The sequence below is a fragment of the Salvia hispanica genome, chromosome 2, assembly GCF_023119035.1.
Source record: "Salvia hispanica cultivar TCC Black 2014 chromosome 2, UniMelb_Shisp_WGS_1.0, whole genome shotgun sequence".
In the NCBI taxonomy this organism is placed as follows: Eukaryota; Viridiplantae; Streptophyta; class Magnoliopsida; order Lamiales; family Lamiaceae; genus Salvia; species Salvia hispanica.
The window spans coordinates 13,464,691-13,476,914 of record NC_062966.1 but is presented as its reverse complement, the minus strand read 5'-3'; the positions used below and the strand labels follow the sequence as shown (position 1 = coordinate 13,476,914).

Here is a 12,224-nt window from a genome sequence, read left to right as displayed (position 1 = left end):
GGTTTTTTTTTGACAATTTTTTTGATTTGGGGAGAACTGACAAGAGAGGGGCATGGCTTGAGGTTTTAAAATTGTTGATGTTTGTTTTTGGCGAAATTGTGATGGATCTTATTGGGCAATTACTATGTTTATTTATCAACATTTTTTTGGTAGATATTTTGAAATTATTATGATTTAATTGACTTTTGTTTTACGGTTATTATGTCAAATTAATATTGTTGCCCTTTTTTTAACCGGGAAATGAGTATTTGACAATCGATACTTTGTATTGTCAATTTTTAAAAAAAAAAAGCAAAAATTTATCTTAATTATGTGACCAAAAACCCCTTTTTAATATAAACAATACCAACCCCAAAATAAACATAAGTTCCCAAAAAACATTAAAACATATAAGTTCACCCGAAAGGTAAAATGAAGCCAACCCCTATCAAACACCTATTTCCCAAGGGGGAATTTTGTTGGAGCTTTCCCTTTTTCTTCCCTTTTGAAAATCCCTTCCCAAATACCCTTTTGCAAACCCTTAAACTTACTTGATGAACTCTTCACGGTTGGTTGGGATTCCCCCGATGGGTGGTCGAGGGTATTACTACTCCATCCCCATCCCCGCCCTCTTCTTCCCCCCTTTTTCTTTTGTCGGGCCCCCTTTTCCCCCCCCTCTTTTTTTTCCCACAGGGGGCCATAAATTTGGGAATTTTGGGGAAAAAAGAATCACGGCCCTGCTCTAAAAAGCATCCCAAAAAAGCAGGGAAAAAAATGAATCACATGATAATCGTGACCCATTTTCGAGTAGTGGCTTAACCCCCCATCTTCGGACCACAGGTAGGGGGACCAACCAGGGGGATCCCTCGGACTCGGGGCTCCAAATTTTCCGATCCTTTTCCAGGGTTTTGGGGCTTTTCGGCCGCGGCAACCTATACCCGGGTGTATACCTGTCCACCTACCCGGGAAAACCCGGACTCCCCACAATGAAAATCGGGGGGCGTATCGGGAAGGGCCCCCATCTCGCCGTTGGGGACATGGGATCTCCATCACATCGGATGGTTCGTCGCACGAAAGGGGCCCCCAACCTTTCTTGGGCCTCAGAACCCGGGGGTCGGGGTCATGTTCGGGAAAGGGCAAATGTCATACCCCAAAATCTCAGCCTAGATAATACCAAAAAATTACAACCAATCTATACAAACTTAAAACTGAATACATTTTTATATACAAAAAACAAACATATAATATAAAAACCATATTACTTTCATAGTATAGTAAATTCATTAACTAAGACAACAAAAATAAATGTCACCTGGTCGAGACGAATCAATGATAATTGATCACGATAGTAAGCAACTGAATATCGGGGAGCATTTCCTATTTCAGTAACTCCGTGCCACCTATACATAAAATTAATGTCAAACATTACCAAAGGAAAATAGATAAGTGAGTTAATGTAAAAAATACATTACTTGGCTCCACACGGGGTATACGGCGTGTGCGTAGGCGATATCATAAAGGATGGCCTCAATGTGGGCATTCTTTCCCACGCCCATAGCTGCAAAAGAACCATAGGTCCACCCAAATCCCTTTTCTACCTGCCTACAGAAGCCTCGCATAAATAATGATACAAAAACGCCAAAGCAGCACTTCCCCAACTGATATTAGCCACTTGGTTCGGATCGTCAAAGGCATTTAACCACATAAAGGGGACCTTGCACCCTGTGGTGTCCGGTATAATAAGTCCCCCTAACAAGATCGGGGCATGTATACGTGCCCTTTGGACGTATGATCATGCAGCCCATCACCCAAAGGTAGCGTCGCTTGGTGGATCAGAGATGTCATTAACAAACCGCCCTGCTTTGTTTCTGTGTCTGTGTGTATCCGCCCTGCTTTGCAAAATGGTTGAAATCCACCGGAAAAGGAGAGTATTTCGCCGCAGGAACGCCTGAATTCGCCGCTGCCTTCTTGCGAACTGGAAGTGAGTTTGCTGCTGGCTTCTGCCCGTTTAAAATTCACACAAAGACACATAATGGTTATGCGTCATTAGGCAACGCATAATGGTTTTGCGTCACTCAATAAAGACGCATAATCGTTATGCGTCACCTAAACACGCATAATAATTATGCATCACCCCTTAAAGTGCATATTAGTTATGCGTTTCATTTACAGTGACGCATAAGCAAGAAGAATAGAATTGTTCCCAGTTAGGGAGTGACGCATAAGCATTATGCGTCACTCTCTAACTGAGAACAATTCTATTCTTCTTCATTAAAATGGAATGCAATTAACAGCCTAGAACAAAAGAAGAATTCTCCCGACTTAAATAAGATTGGGGGAGTATATGATAATCCTAATATAAAATACAACCAATTCTAACAAATCACAAAATAATCAAATTAGTACACTTTTACATACTCCATAATTCAATTAAATCGATCCCTGATCGAAACTAGTACAGTAGTACATCAAATTTGATGTTTTTTTTGGCTCTGTTAATGAGATAAACTTGGAAAACCACTAAAAATGACAAGAAAAATCATTAATTTTTCTAATTAGTTGGAACTTTGAAATATAGTAGTATAAAATTTTTATTTTTTTTTAAAAGTATCTACAAGAGCTTTGGCAAATCATAGGGGGCGTGTATAAACGGTCTAAATCGTAAAATTTGATGCACATACAACATTATAACGAATTTGTACTATTTTGGCATTTTCTATTTATGGGCTATGGGCAACTAGACAACGTACGATTTATTTTATTTGTCGTCTGGTATCACTTTTTAAATTGGGAAAGGGCAATAATAATGGTGATTGATCATTAGATATTCTTTAAGGAATGAGCAAAATGCTCGAAATTCAATTCAAATTGAAAATTAGTAGAGTAGAACTTATTTCGAATTTTTTGGTTGGATTTAGATTTCATTTTTTGGCTAATATAAATTTTTGGATCAATTAATCTAAGAGCTTAGATCGAAATTCTAATAGTACGCGCATATTAGTATAAGGGTAGAAAGGGATATAAGAAGATATTATTGGTGGTTAAACCACTTTTTGTTTTCTAAAATTGTGGAAACTGTGTTTATGTAAACTTTAAAATTTAGAACTATTTTTATTTATAAAATTTGGTTAGCTGGCGCAGAGTTGGTAGATATCCCGGTTTCTTTTTGGAATTGTGGATTTGTTTTAGTATTCTCTCATTTTTATCTATATTTTCATCAAAAGTACTTTTATCAAGTTTGACAAGTTTTACATTGGAAAAAGAGATAAGAATAGGCAAATTAAATAAAGTGCTCGGATTTGACGAACTCAGTGTGTAGTAAAGGCAATTCAGCCAGATCAGTTAGTGAAATGTGGTCACTCACTCTCACTCATCTGAGTCGAACCAAAATGAAAGAAATAAATATTCCATTATAGTATCATTCAACATAGTACCTAAGGAGTCTTAAGTTATTCTGTCAAAAATAAACTTACAAAGTGCATGATTCCACTGAATGAGATTAAATTATTCCCACTCAGTTGAAAATAACAAAAATTCAAACTAATTATAAATAGAAAATAACAAAAAATTGAAAAAAAAAATCTTGTTGTAATAATGCACGATTCTTTGATGTGCAACTGATGATGACATGTTTCCTTGATTTTTTCTCGGAGTCTCATGAGACATTTTTAATCATACTCTAATATTTTTACTATCATATGAGGTTTTGCTGTTAAAATATATAGTTTTGAACACCATAAATCTACATATAAAGTACATTCTCGATATTTACTTAGTGGAAGAAATGAATAAAATTGTAAATTTTGTCAAATATGAATTTGGTAAATATTAGTGGTAGTATCAAACAATCCCTTAGAAGAGGCGGAAACTGTTTTTGAGCCGTAAAATCAATACATTATTCTAGTGGCGTACAGCCAATTTAAAATGGACCACAACAGCCAATCAGAATTCAGTATTTTAATTAAGGCCAATTTTTTGGAGTCATTGTCACCTCCGTCTTTATGTGCCACTATACTTGCCCTCAAATTTTTTCATCTCTAAATAATCCATCCAATGCCATCCAAAATGGAGTAGTAAAATAGTACTCCTATATACCATAAATAAAATAGCAAGTACTACATCATATGTTAACGGCGAAATGGTTCGATTCTACTGGATCCCTAATCTTCAATCGAGACTCAGCGGCGTCCATTTTCTTTTTAATTAATTAGTATACATATTTTTAACTAAACTTAATTTAATTATTATATTTGAACTATAATTTAAAGAAATCTAATTACATATTAATAAAATTTATTTGAAAATTAAAATCCTTTAACCATTTTCTAATTAATTATTACTCACAAAAGTAATTGTGACTGTCCGCCAGTTCAAACTTTTTTACCAATTATTATTAGTAATAAATAAAAGTAAATTTGACCAACTCACCTTTCCCATAATCCAAATATTCTCCATTCCAATTCAGATAAATGTCCCATTAATATCATACTACTACTACTTCATTAAAGAAATATTTTATGTCAATCATATCACGATTATCATCACATTTATCCTATAGTCATGTTCCAGTGATACCACGACTCGTTTGATAAAAAAGATAGGATATGAAAAGATATGTAAAACAAGATAAGAAATACGGGCTTCATGTCAAGATATGCAAAGATATAATTTTTTTTCGTTGTTGTTTGATAGAAAAGAAATTATCTAAATTTGTATTGTATATTAAATAACATGGCTTAACTTGACAAATTGGTGAGATACATAAACAAGGTTAATGTTATAATTTTGGTAAGATTAGATAGGGCCCTGGTCTTATATTGGACTTTGAGTTAAGCTTAACTATGATATCAAACAATTAAAAATGTCCCTATATAATTCCCTATCTTGGTATTACTAACTTATCAAACATGAATGTTACACATACTCCAATTTACTCTATAAAATTGTACTCTCTCCATAATTCTATAAGTATTCAGTTTTAATATAAAAATTGTTCTTTTCAGAATTATCAAAAAACGATGTTTAGCTTCTCATTTTATTTAATTTTTTTAATCATCAGCTTAAATCATTAGTTACTACTATTTGATTTATAGACATCCGAAAAGAATAAAAAGTAGTAGTACTACTATGAAGTTTAGAGCATCAGCGGCGGTTAGTGGAACGCCGTCCGTCCGTGTCGCTGGCAAGGACAAGCTCGTCCACTAATTTACGCCGTCCATCTGTACCGCTGAGCAGCCCTACGTGGCACCATGTGATTGGCCAACGGCTTAGTCGTTGGCAAAATTGACTTTTTTTTTCCAAAAAAAAAATTCGAAAAAATACCAAAAATTTTAAAAAATATATATTTTTGGATTCCCAAAAATAGAGCCGTTTATGGACGTTTTTTTTGAATTTTTTTGATTTTTTTTTATCCCAAAATCATCTATAAATACACACATTCATCATCCACTTTTCACATCAAATTTTAATTATGTATTTTAAGTTTTTAGGATTTTAATTATGTAATTTTAAGTTTTTAGGCTTTTAATTATGTAATTTTTATATTTTAATGTATTTTTATATTGTAGAAATGTTTTTAGTAATTGAAGTATTTAAATTGAATAATCGAATGGTGGGACCCTTGAGTTTGTCCACGCGAAAGAGCATGGATGTGGGTGTTGTGCTCTTAGCTAAGGACAAGTAGTAAAAGTGGGTTCGGGCCTACCTCCATGCTTTTATTTAAGAACACGGACGGTAAGAACACGGACGAGAATGCTCTTATTCAGTTTGATATGCGACATTTATACAACGGGAAATGCTTAATCGACACGCGGGAAGCAATATGCCCTCTTCTCCCAAAAAATTCCATTGATATACCGACCAATGCCAAGGGCCCAAACAAGAATGCAACGACAAAACAACCAAACAATAAATAAATACTCCTTCTCTACAATAATTTAATTGCTGCAAACCTGAATCTTTCAGAACTCGAGAAGTTTCTAAGAATAAAATATAAAGCTTCTTCAAATAAATAAATCACCTAATACTTCATTTCTATTTTTAAACACAACCCAATATTCGTCTGCTATAACTGGCATTTGTCCAACCCCAACCCAACCATCCTATCAATCCAAACTACTTCCCAAAGAAGAAAGCTCCTCCCTCATTTCTCAAATACTGTCGGAAATTATATATACAAGTAATGTACTAATCTTCTCTGCAAATATTGAACAACAACATATATAGTAGTACTACTCAAACTAGTAAAATTAATTTCTTAATTTTTTTTTGTAATTTTGGCAAAATCTTGCTAGTATTGATGAACTCAAGATTCCGAGTGAAGGAGGAGTTAGAGTCATCTGATCCAGCGCCTCCACAGCCGATGGAGGGGCTGCATGAAGCCGGGCCGCCGCCGTTTCTGACCAAGACCTTCGACATGGTTGACGACTCCTCCACCGCAAACATCGTTTCTTGGAGCAGAGGCGGCCACAGCTTTGTTGTTTGGGATCCTAACGCATTCGCATCTCTGCTCTTGCCTGCCTACTTCAAGCACAACAACTTCTCTAGCTTCGTCAGACAGCTCAACACATATGTAAGTCCATTATATTAGGAGTAATTCATATGGAAAAGAGGCAAAGGTAATTATATTAGGAGTAATTCATTTGCATATATACTTGATTATTGTTATTTAATTTTATCCAAATTGATTAGTGAAATTCCATTCAAAGGAGTGGAATTTGATACAATGTTTGTGCAGGGGTTCAAGAAGATCGATTCCGAGAAATGGGAGTTCGCAAATGATGAGTTTTTGAGGGGCCAAAGGCATCTCTTGAAGAACATTAGGAGGAAAAAGGCAGAGGCGCCGGTCGAGCAAGACGGCGAGGCTGACCGGCTGAGGCGAGACAAGCACGTGCTGACGATGGAGGTGGTGAAGCTGAGGCAGCAGCAGCAGAGCAACAGGTTGTACATTCAGCAGATGGAGCAGAGATTGCAAGGAACAGAGAAGAAGCAGCAGCAGATGATGAGATTCTTGTCCAAGGCTATGCAGAATCCTGATTTTATGAATCAGTTGGTGCAGCAGAGGGACAAGAGGAAGGATCTGGACCAGGACGTCTCCAACAAGCGGTCGAGGCTTATTGAGGATAATGCAGGGATGGGGACGAGTCGAAGTGACAAAGGGCTGAATAAAGATGTTAAGGTCGAATTTGAGATGTCCGAGCTCCAGGCGCTTGCCCTGCAAATGCAGCGTTTGGGGAAGGCGAAACTGGCGAGCAATGGCGAGGGTTCGGATTTCGAGAAGCTCGCGAGTTATGATAGGGAGCTGGACGAGGGATTTTGGGAGGATTTGTTTAATCAGGGATTTGATGAGGAGGAAAAGAGGGATGAAGATGGATGAGATGCATAGGAATGTGTTTAATTGTAGTGATGAGGCTCATTAGGTTTAAATAATTTGGATGAAATTCTCTAGTGAGATTTTGGTTAGTTATAATCATCGAGGGAATTGAGCGATTTGAAAACAGATTTTGTGGTTAATTTGATTCTTCAGATTTATTGTTATAACTATTACGGTTGTTGATGTTGTTATCTCTGTTGCATGTTCTATTAATACAATAGTACTAATCAGTGGCGGACGCAGAAATTTGTTAGGGTAGGGGCTATATATTCAAATTTTATATGGTATAATAATTTTCTTATACTTTTCTAATTTGGTAGGAGCTTTTACACATTAATTCACACAAATTATTAATAAAATTATAAGATTTTATAACTAAAAAAGTAAAAAAAAATAAAATTGGGGAAGGGCTTAAGCCCTCCCCCATCATTATTTGTGTCCGCCAGTGGTACTAATGTTTGTTCTTTTTTTGGTAACGCTTGTTTCATGCTCTACCTCCACGAAAAATAGTCTCATATTGCTATTTTTGGAATATTTATAAAAAATAGTCTCATTTCAAAAATAGAAAGTTTTTTTGTTATTTTGTCAATATTTTTGTTATTTTCCTTCTCTAACTTTTTCTATTTCCTCTCCTACTTTATTTCACTTCTCTCTTTATTTTACCAATTTTTTATTAAAACTTGTGTCATCACAAATGACACTAATTTTTTTAAATGGAATGAGTAGTATTAATAAAATCTAGACTTAGGTGCTTGGGGTTGTTTTCATTATTTAAAAACATAATTATTTCCCTTTATACACCAAGAGGCCAGGGAAGCTTACATTTTTGAGTGAATGGGAAAATATGTACTTGAAGTTTGATTTATTTATGAAAAATATATACGGTTGAAATCTATGCCGGTCAATGAACTTTGACCAATTATAATTTTAACGAAACATTTAATTTTGTGAAATTAAATGATATAGTGTCGATCTACGTCGGAGTAGATGATCGTGATATATTCATTTTCTCAAATCCGATTCCCGGTGAGTGAGAAATAATGGATTAAAGTTGTGCAAAATTACAAACTTAAATGAGCTATGAGAGAAGCTAGGGTAATAATTAAGAGAGTTAATTATCACACATTGAAAGTTACAACCTTATTAAACTAGTATTTAACAAGAAGGATTATTACATGTAATAATTATAGTGGACTAAAATAGGTTGTAAGAGCCCACACGCGCGCGCACACGCGCGCCGCCCGCCTCGCCGCGAGCCGCGCGCCTGTGCTCGTGCCCGGGCACGGCCCGTGTCCTTGTCCTTGTCCTTGGATCTTGGCAATTGTTCTTTGGGCTGTTCTTTGGGCTGTTCTTTGGGCCTACTTGGACTAGGATCTTGGCAATTGGTCTTTGGGCTGTTCTTTGGGCCTGGTCGTGGGCTTGGTGCTATGACGCGAGAAGCCAACATGGCTGACACGTGATAGTCCACGTCATGATCGAATCTAGAAGCGTCTAGATTCAACCTCTCTAGCTCTGAGCTTGTAACGGCTTGTAACACCTCGTAACCGACGGCCGTTACGGTCTAGCATTGATGACAGCCATCAAGGCTGCGTTGACCCCTACAATGGATTGAGCCTATAAATAGGCTAGTCATTCTAGCATTCTATACACCAGAACCTAGAATCCGCATCATACACTCTCTTCTCTCTCTCTGCATTGTTTTTCTGTCGAAAGCTCTGCCCTCTCCTCCATCTAGTTCGTCGGAGCTCTGTTGATAGCGGTGCTGCTTCACTAGAGATGTAGCCGTTTTATCTTTGGGGACGAAACGTCAATCCGAAAAGCACTACCGGGGCGTATCTCGTCTTGCGGAAAGAGGCCTCCTCGACTCGGTTAATTCTTTTACGGTTTACAGTTTCGAATTTGTTTTGTAATATCCTTTCACTTCTTCTTCTGTATTCCTTCTTTTGGGTTGTATTACGTTCGGTTTTATCTCTTGTAAATCACGAAACCAACATATATTTACTTGAATTATGAGATAATCAGATTAAAAGATTTGAACGATGATCCCCATAATTCAGGTTTTGGTTTAGCTCATAAGGCTAATCAGATTAAATGCTAACAATAAAATTAACATCCATATTTTTAATTATCAAGGAATTCCTATACGTATAATATATAAATATATACAAAAACTATAAAGATAATAATTATGTAAATCATGAAATTTGGTAACATTTGAAGAAAGAATATTTATTTTATTTGTACAACTTTTTTCAATTGTCACATCTATGTATAAAGTAACGATATCGATATATCTGGTGATGTTTCAAACGACATAAAAAGCGTGAGGTCGTGATACGAGGGATTCAAACTCAAAGATTCACCTATTTAACTGAATGATCAAACTGAAGTATAGAAATTACATTGAACTATTTTTGCGAATGATTTCAATGACCTTTTAGAAAATTAAATAAAATAAAAAAGCACGAATAAATGAACCTTATAATGTGTTTTAGTACTCTCTTATCTTGCTTGGTGTATAGGAGTATCTTTTATCTGGGAACTGCATACCACAATAATAAAAAAATATTCAAATTAAAAAATAAATTAAATAAAGCCGACGTTGTTCCATTTCATCTTGATGAAGAGTTGATAGAGCTCTAGATTTTTTTCCTTGCTCGTGATTCCATGAAATAAAATCAACGAAACTAGTGAATATTATTTAATTTCAGGTATATATATCTTAGCTATTTTCATTGATAATAAATAAAAGTGGGTGGAGGACAACGACAAAAAATAAACCTAGGAACTTGGTCGGTTTGATATTTTCTAAAATTGGCATTTGATTTGATTTTTTTTAAAACTAAGACATTGTCGGTGATAATATTTTGGCGGCCAGCGATTGTTCTATTGCTCTCAAATTATGATTGTGGCCTAAGATTTGTTGAGAATGCGTCACTTTGAAAAGTACTACTTTTATTTAAACAAATAAATGAAGATCCCTCCGTTTCGAGAAAATATTCGATGGATATTTCATACCAAAGTAACAATATGAGTTGGATAAAAGATCACATATTTGAAAATAAGAATCATATACTCCTAAAAAAGATTTTGAATTGGAAAAAGAGTCGTCTTGGTTGGAAAGAGTCCGGTGTGCCCAATTAATTAATCTTTGACAAATAAAAAATAAATACCTCACACCCAACTAGATATGCCAACTAATAGAGTTAATTTTAGAAGATATTCATAAAATTACTTTATAAAAAATATGCATTAAATCACTTTTATATAATAATACATAGTAATTTTTAATATTGAAATTATCAATATTTTTTTCCCTATGGATATACACTGCATACTTATATATATAATATATTAATATTTTATATGTATTCATCATTTGGCAACAATAAAAAATAAATATAATCACATAGTACAACACTTTGTTAGTAATATTTAAATTTTATGGTTATAATTTTCTTTTTCTTATATATTTATATATAAAAGGATATATGTAACTAAAAATACACACAAACAAAAAGTATGATTATAATTTAATTTTTTCTATTTTTAGTGCATTTAAAGAGTTACATGTACTTAGTAACTTAATATGAAAATAAAAATTAAATTATACCTATTTAAGTATGTAACTATATTTATATATAGGAGGAAAAAATATTACTAGCAATTTTTATATTTTACGATCATACAATATTCCATAAAAGTGGTTTAATAATTTTTTTTTAAGATTTTAATGCATTAAATAGGTTATTTATATGAAAATAAAAATTAAATTATAACTATATAAGTGTGTCAATATATTTATATATAGGAAGAAAAAATATTGAAAATTTTCATATTTTAAGCATCAAGATTATGCAATATTCTATAAAAGTGGTTTAATAAATATCTTCTAAAAATACCTTCATTAGTTGGCATGTCTAATCATTTATTCCATTTGTCAAAAATTTAATGGTTGGGGTACACCACCTCATAATGCCACTTTGGTGTGGAAGGTCCACTGAATATTTTCTTAAGGAAGAAAATTGTAAGCCCTATTTGTCTTCAGGTTTGCTTGAATTATTTTGCAATATTCATTACATATTATGGTTCCATTTGTCAAAAATTTAATGGTTGAGTACACCACCTCATAATGCCACTTTAATGTGGAAGGTCCATTGAATATTTTTTCATTTTGTTCTTTTCTTTTTGGCAAATGTGATTTAGCACGAGAGAGGGGGAAAGAGGACGTGTGCAATGCGAGGATGTGTTTTACTAAAATACTAAGTATTGAATATGCCTATTACAATTTAATTAAATAAAATAAAATTTTAAATTTTCTTATATCATTCTTGTAATCTTGTATGCATTTCAATTGTGCTTATATGTTTCTCAAATATGTATTTCAGGATATGAAATATATCATTAAATTTTTTTATTATTTTTAATATTCAAAATATAGGTTTATATTACATTCTAAACATTTTTATTTGTCATTACCATGTTGATCACGATTAACTCCTTCCCCATACCAACATTCTTTGGGTCACCATTATGTTGGTGACCATTTTGAATCATCAACTAATCAATGACAATGTCAATTTTACAGACCAAAATTGCTAATTTAGTTCAAAAAATTAGTCTAGAAGAGATAATACCTAGCTATTCCTTTAAAAGGTTAGTAGTATAACATGATTAAAAAATGTTAGTCTATAAGTGGAAATATAATGCCTAGCTATTCCTTAAAAAGTTAGTACTCCGTAGTAATATATGTATTTATGTGTTTATCCAAATGGCTAGCTAATATTTAAAGCAATCATAGCGTACACTTGTTATTATAAATCTTACTTTAACTCATTTTTATTATATAAACAATAAAACTAAAATGAATTAT

General features: G+C 33.9%; 1 protein-coding gene across 3 annotated transcripts; it reads left to right on the top strand.

The window, feature by feature from the left end:
* Window positions 1-5,979: 5,979 nt before the first annotated feature.
* On the top strand, window positions 5,980-7,448 carry LOC125207723 (heat stress transcription factor A-7a-like). Of its 3 annotated transcripts, none has more exons than XM_048107188.1 (3): window positions 5,980-6,157; window positions 6,273-6,550; window positions 6,716-7,448. In XM_048107188.1, exons 2-3 carry the CDS (start codon window positions 6,278-6,280, stop codon window positions 7,352-7,354), a joined length of 912 nt encoding a protein of 303 aa, XP_047963145.1. In that variant the 5' UTR covers window positions 5,980-6,157; window positions 6,273-6,277; the 3' UTR covers window positions 7,355-7,448. The 3 variants fall into 3 exon arrangements, with proteins under 3 accessions (XP_047963145.1, XP_047963147.1, XP_047963146.1); XM_048107190.1 differs by having other exon boundaries at window positions 5,980-6,162; XM_048107189.1 differs by lacking the exon at window positions 5,980-6,157 and having other exon boundaries at window positions 6,175-6,550.
* The last annotated feature ends 4,776 nt before the right edge of the window (window positions 7,449-12,224 follow it).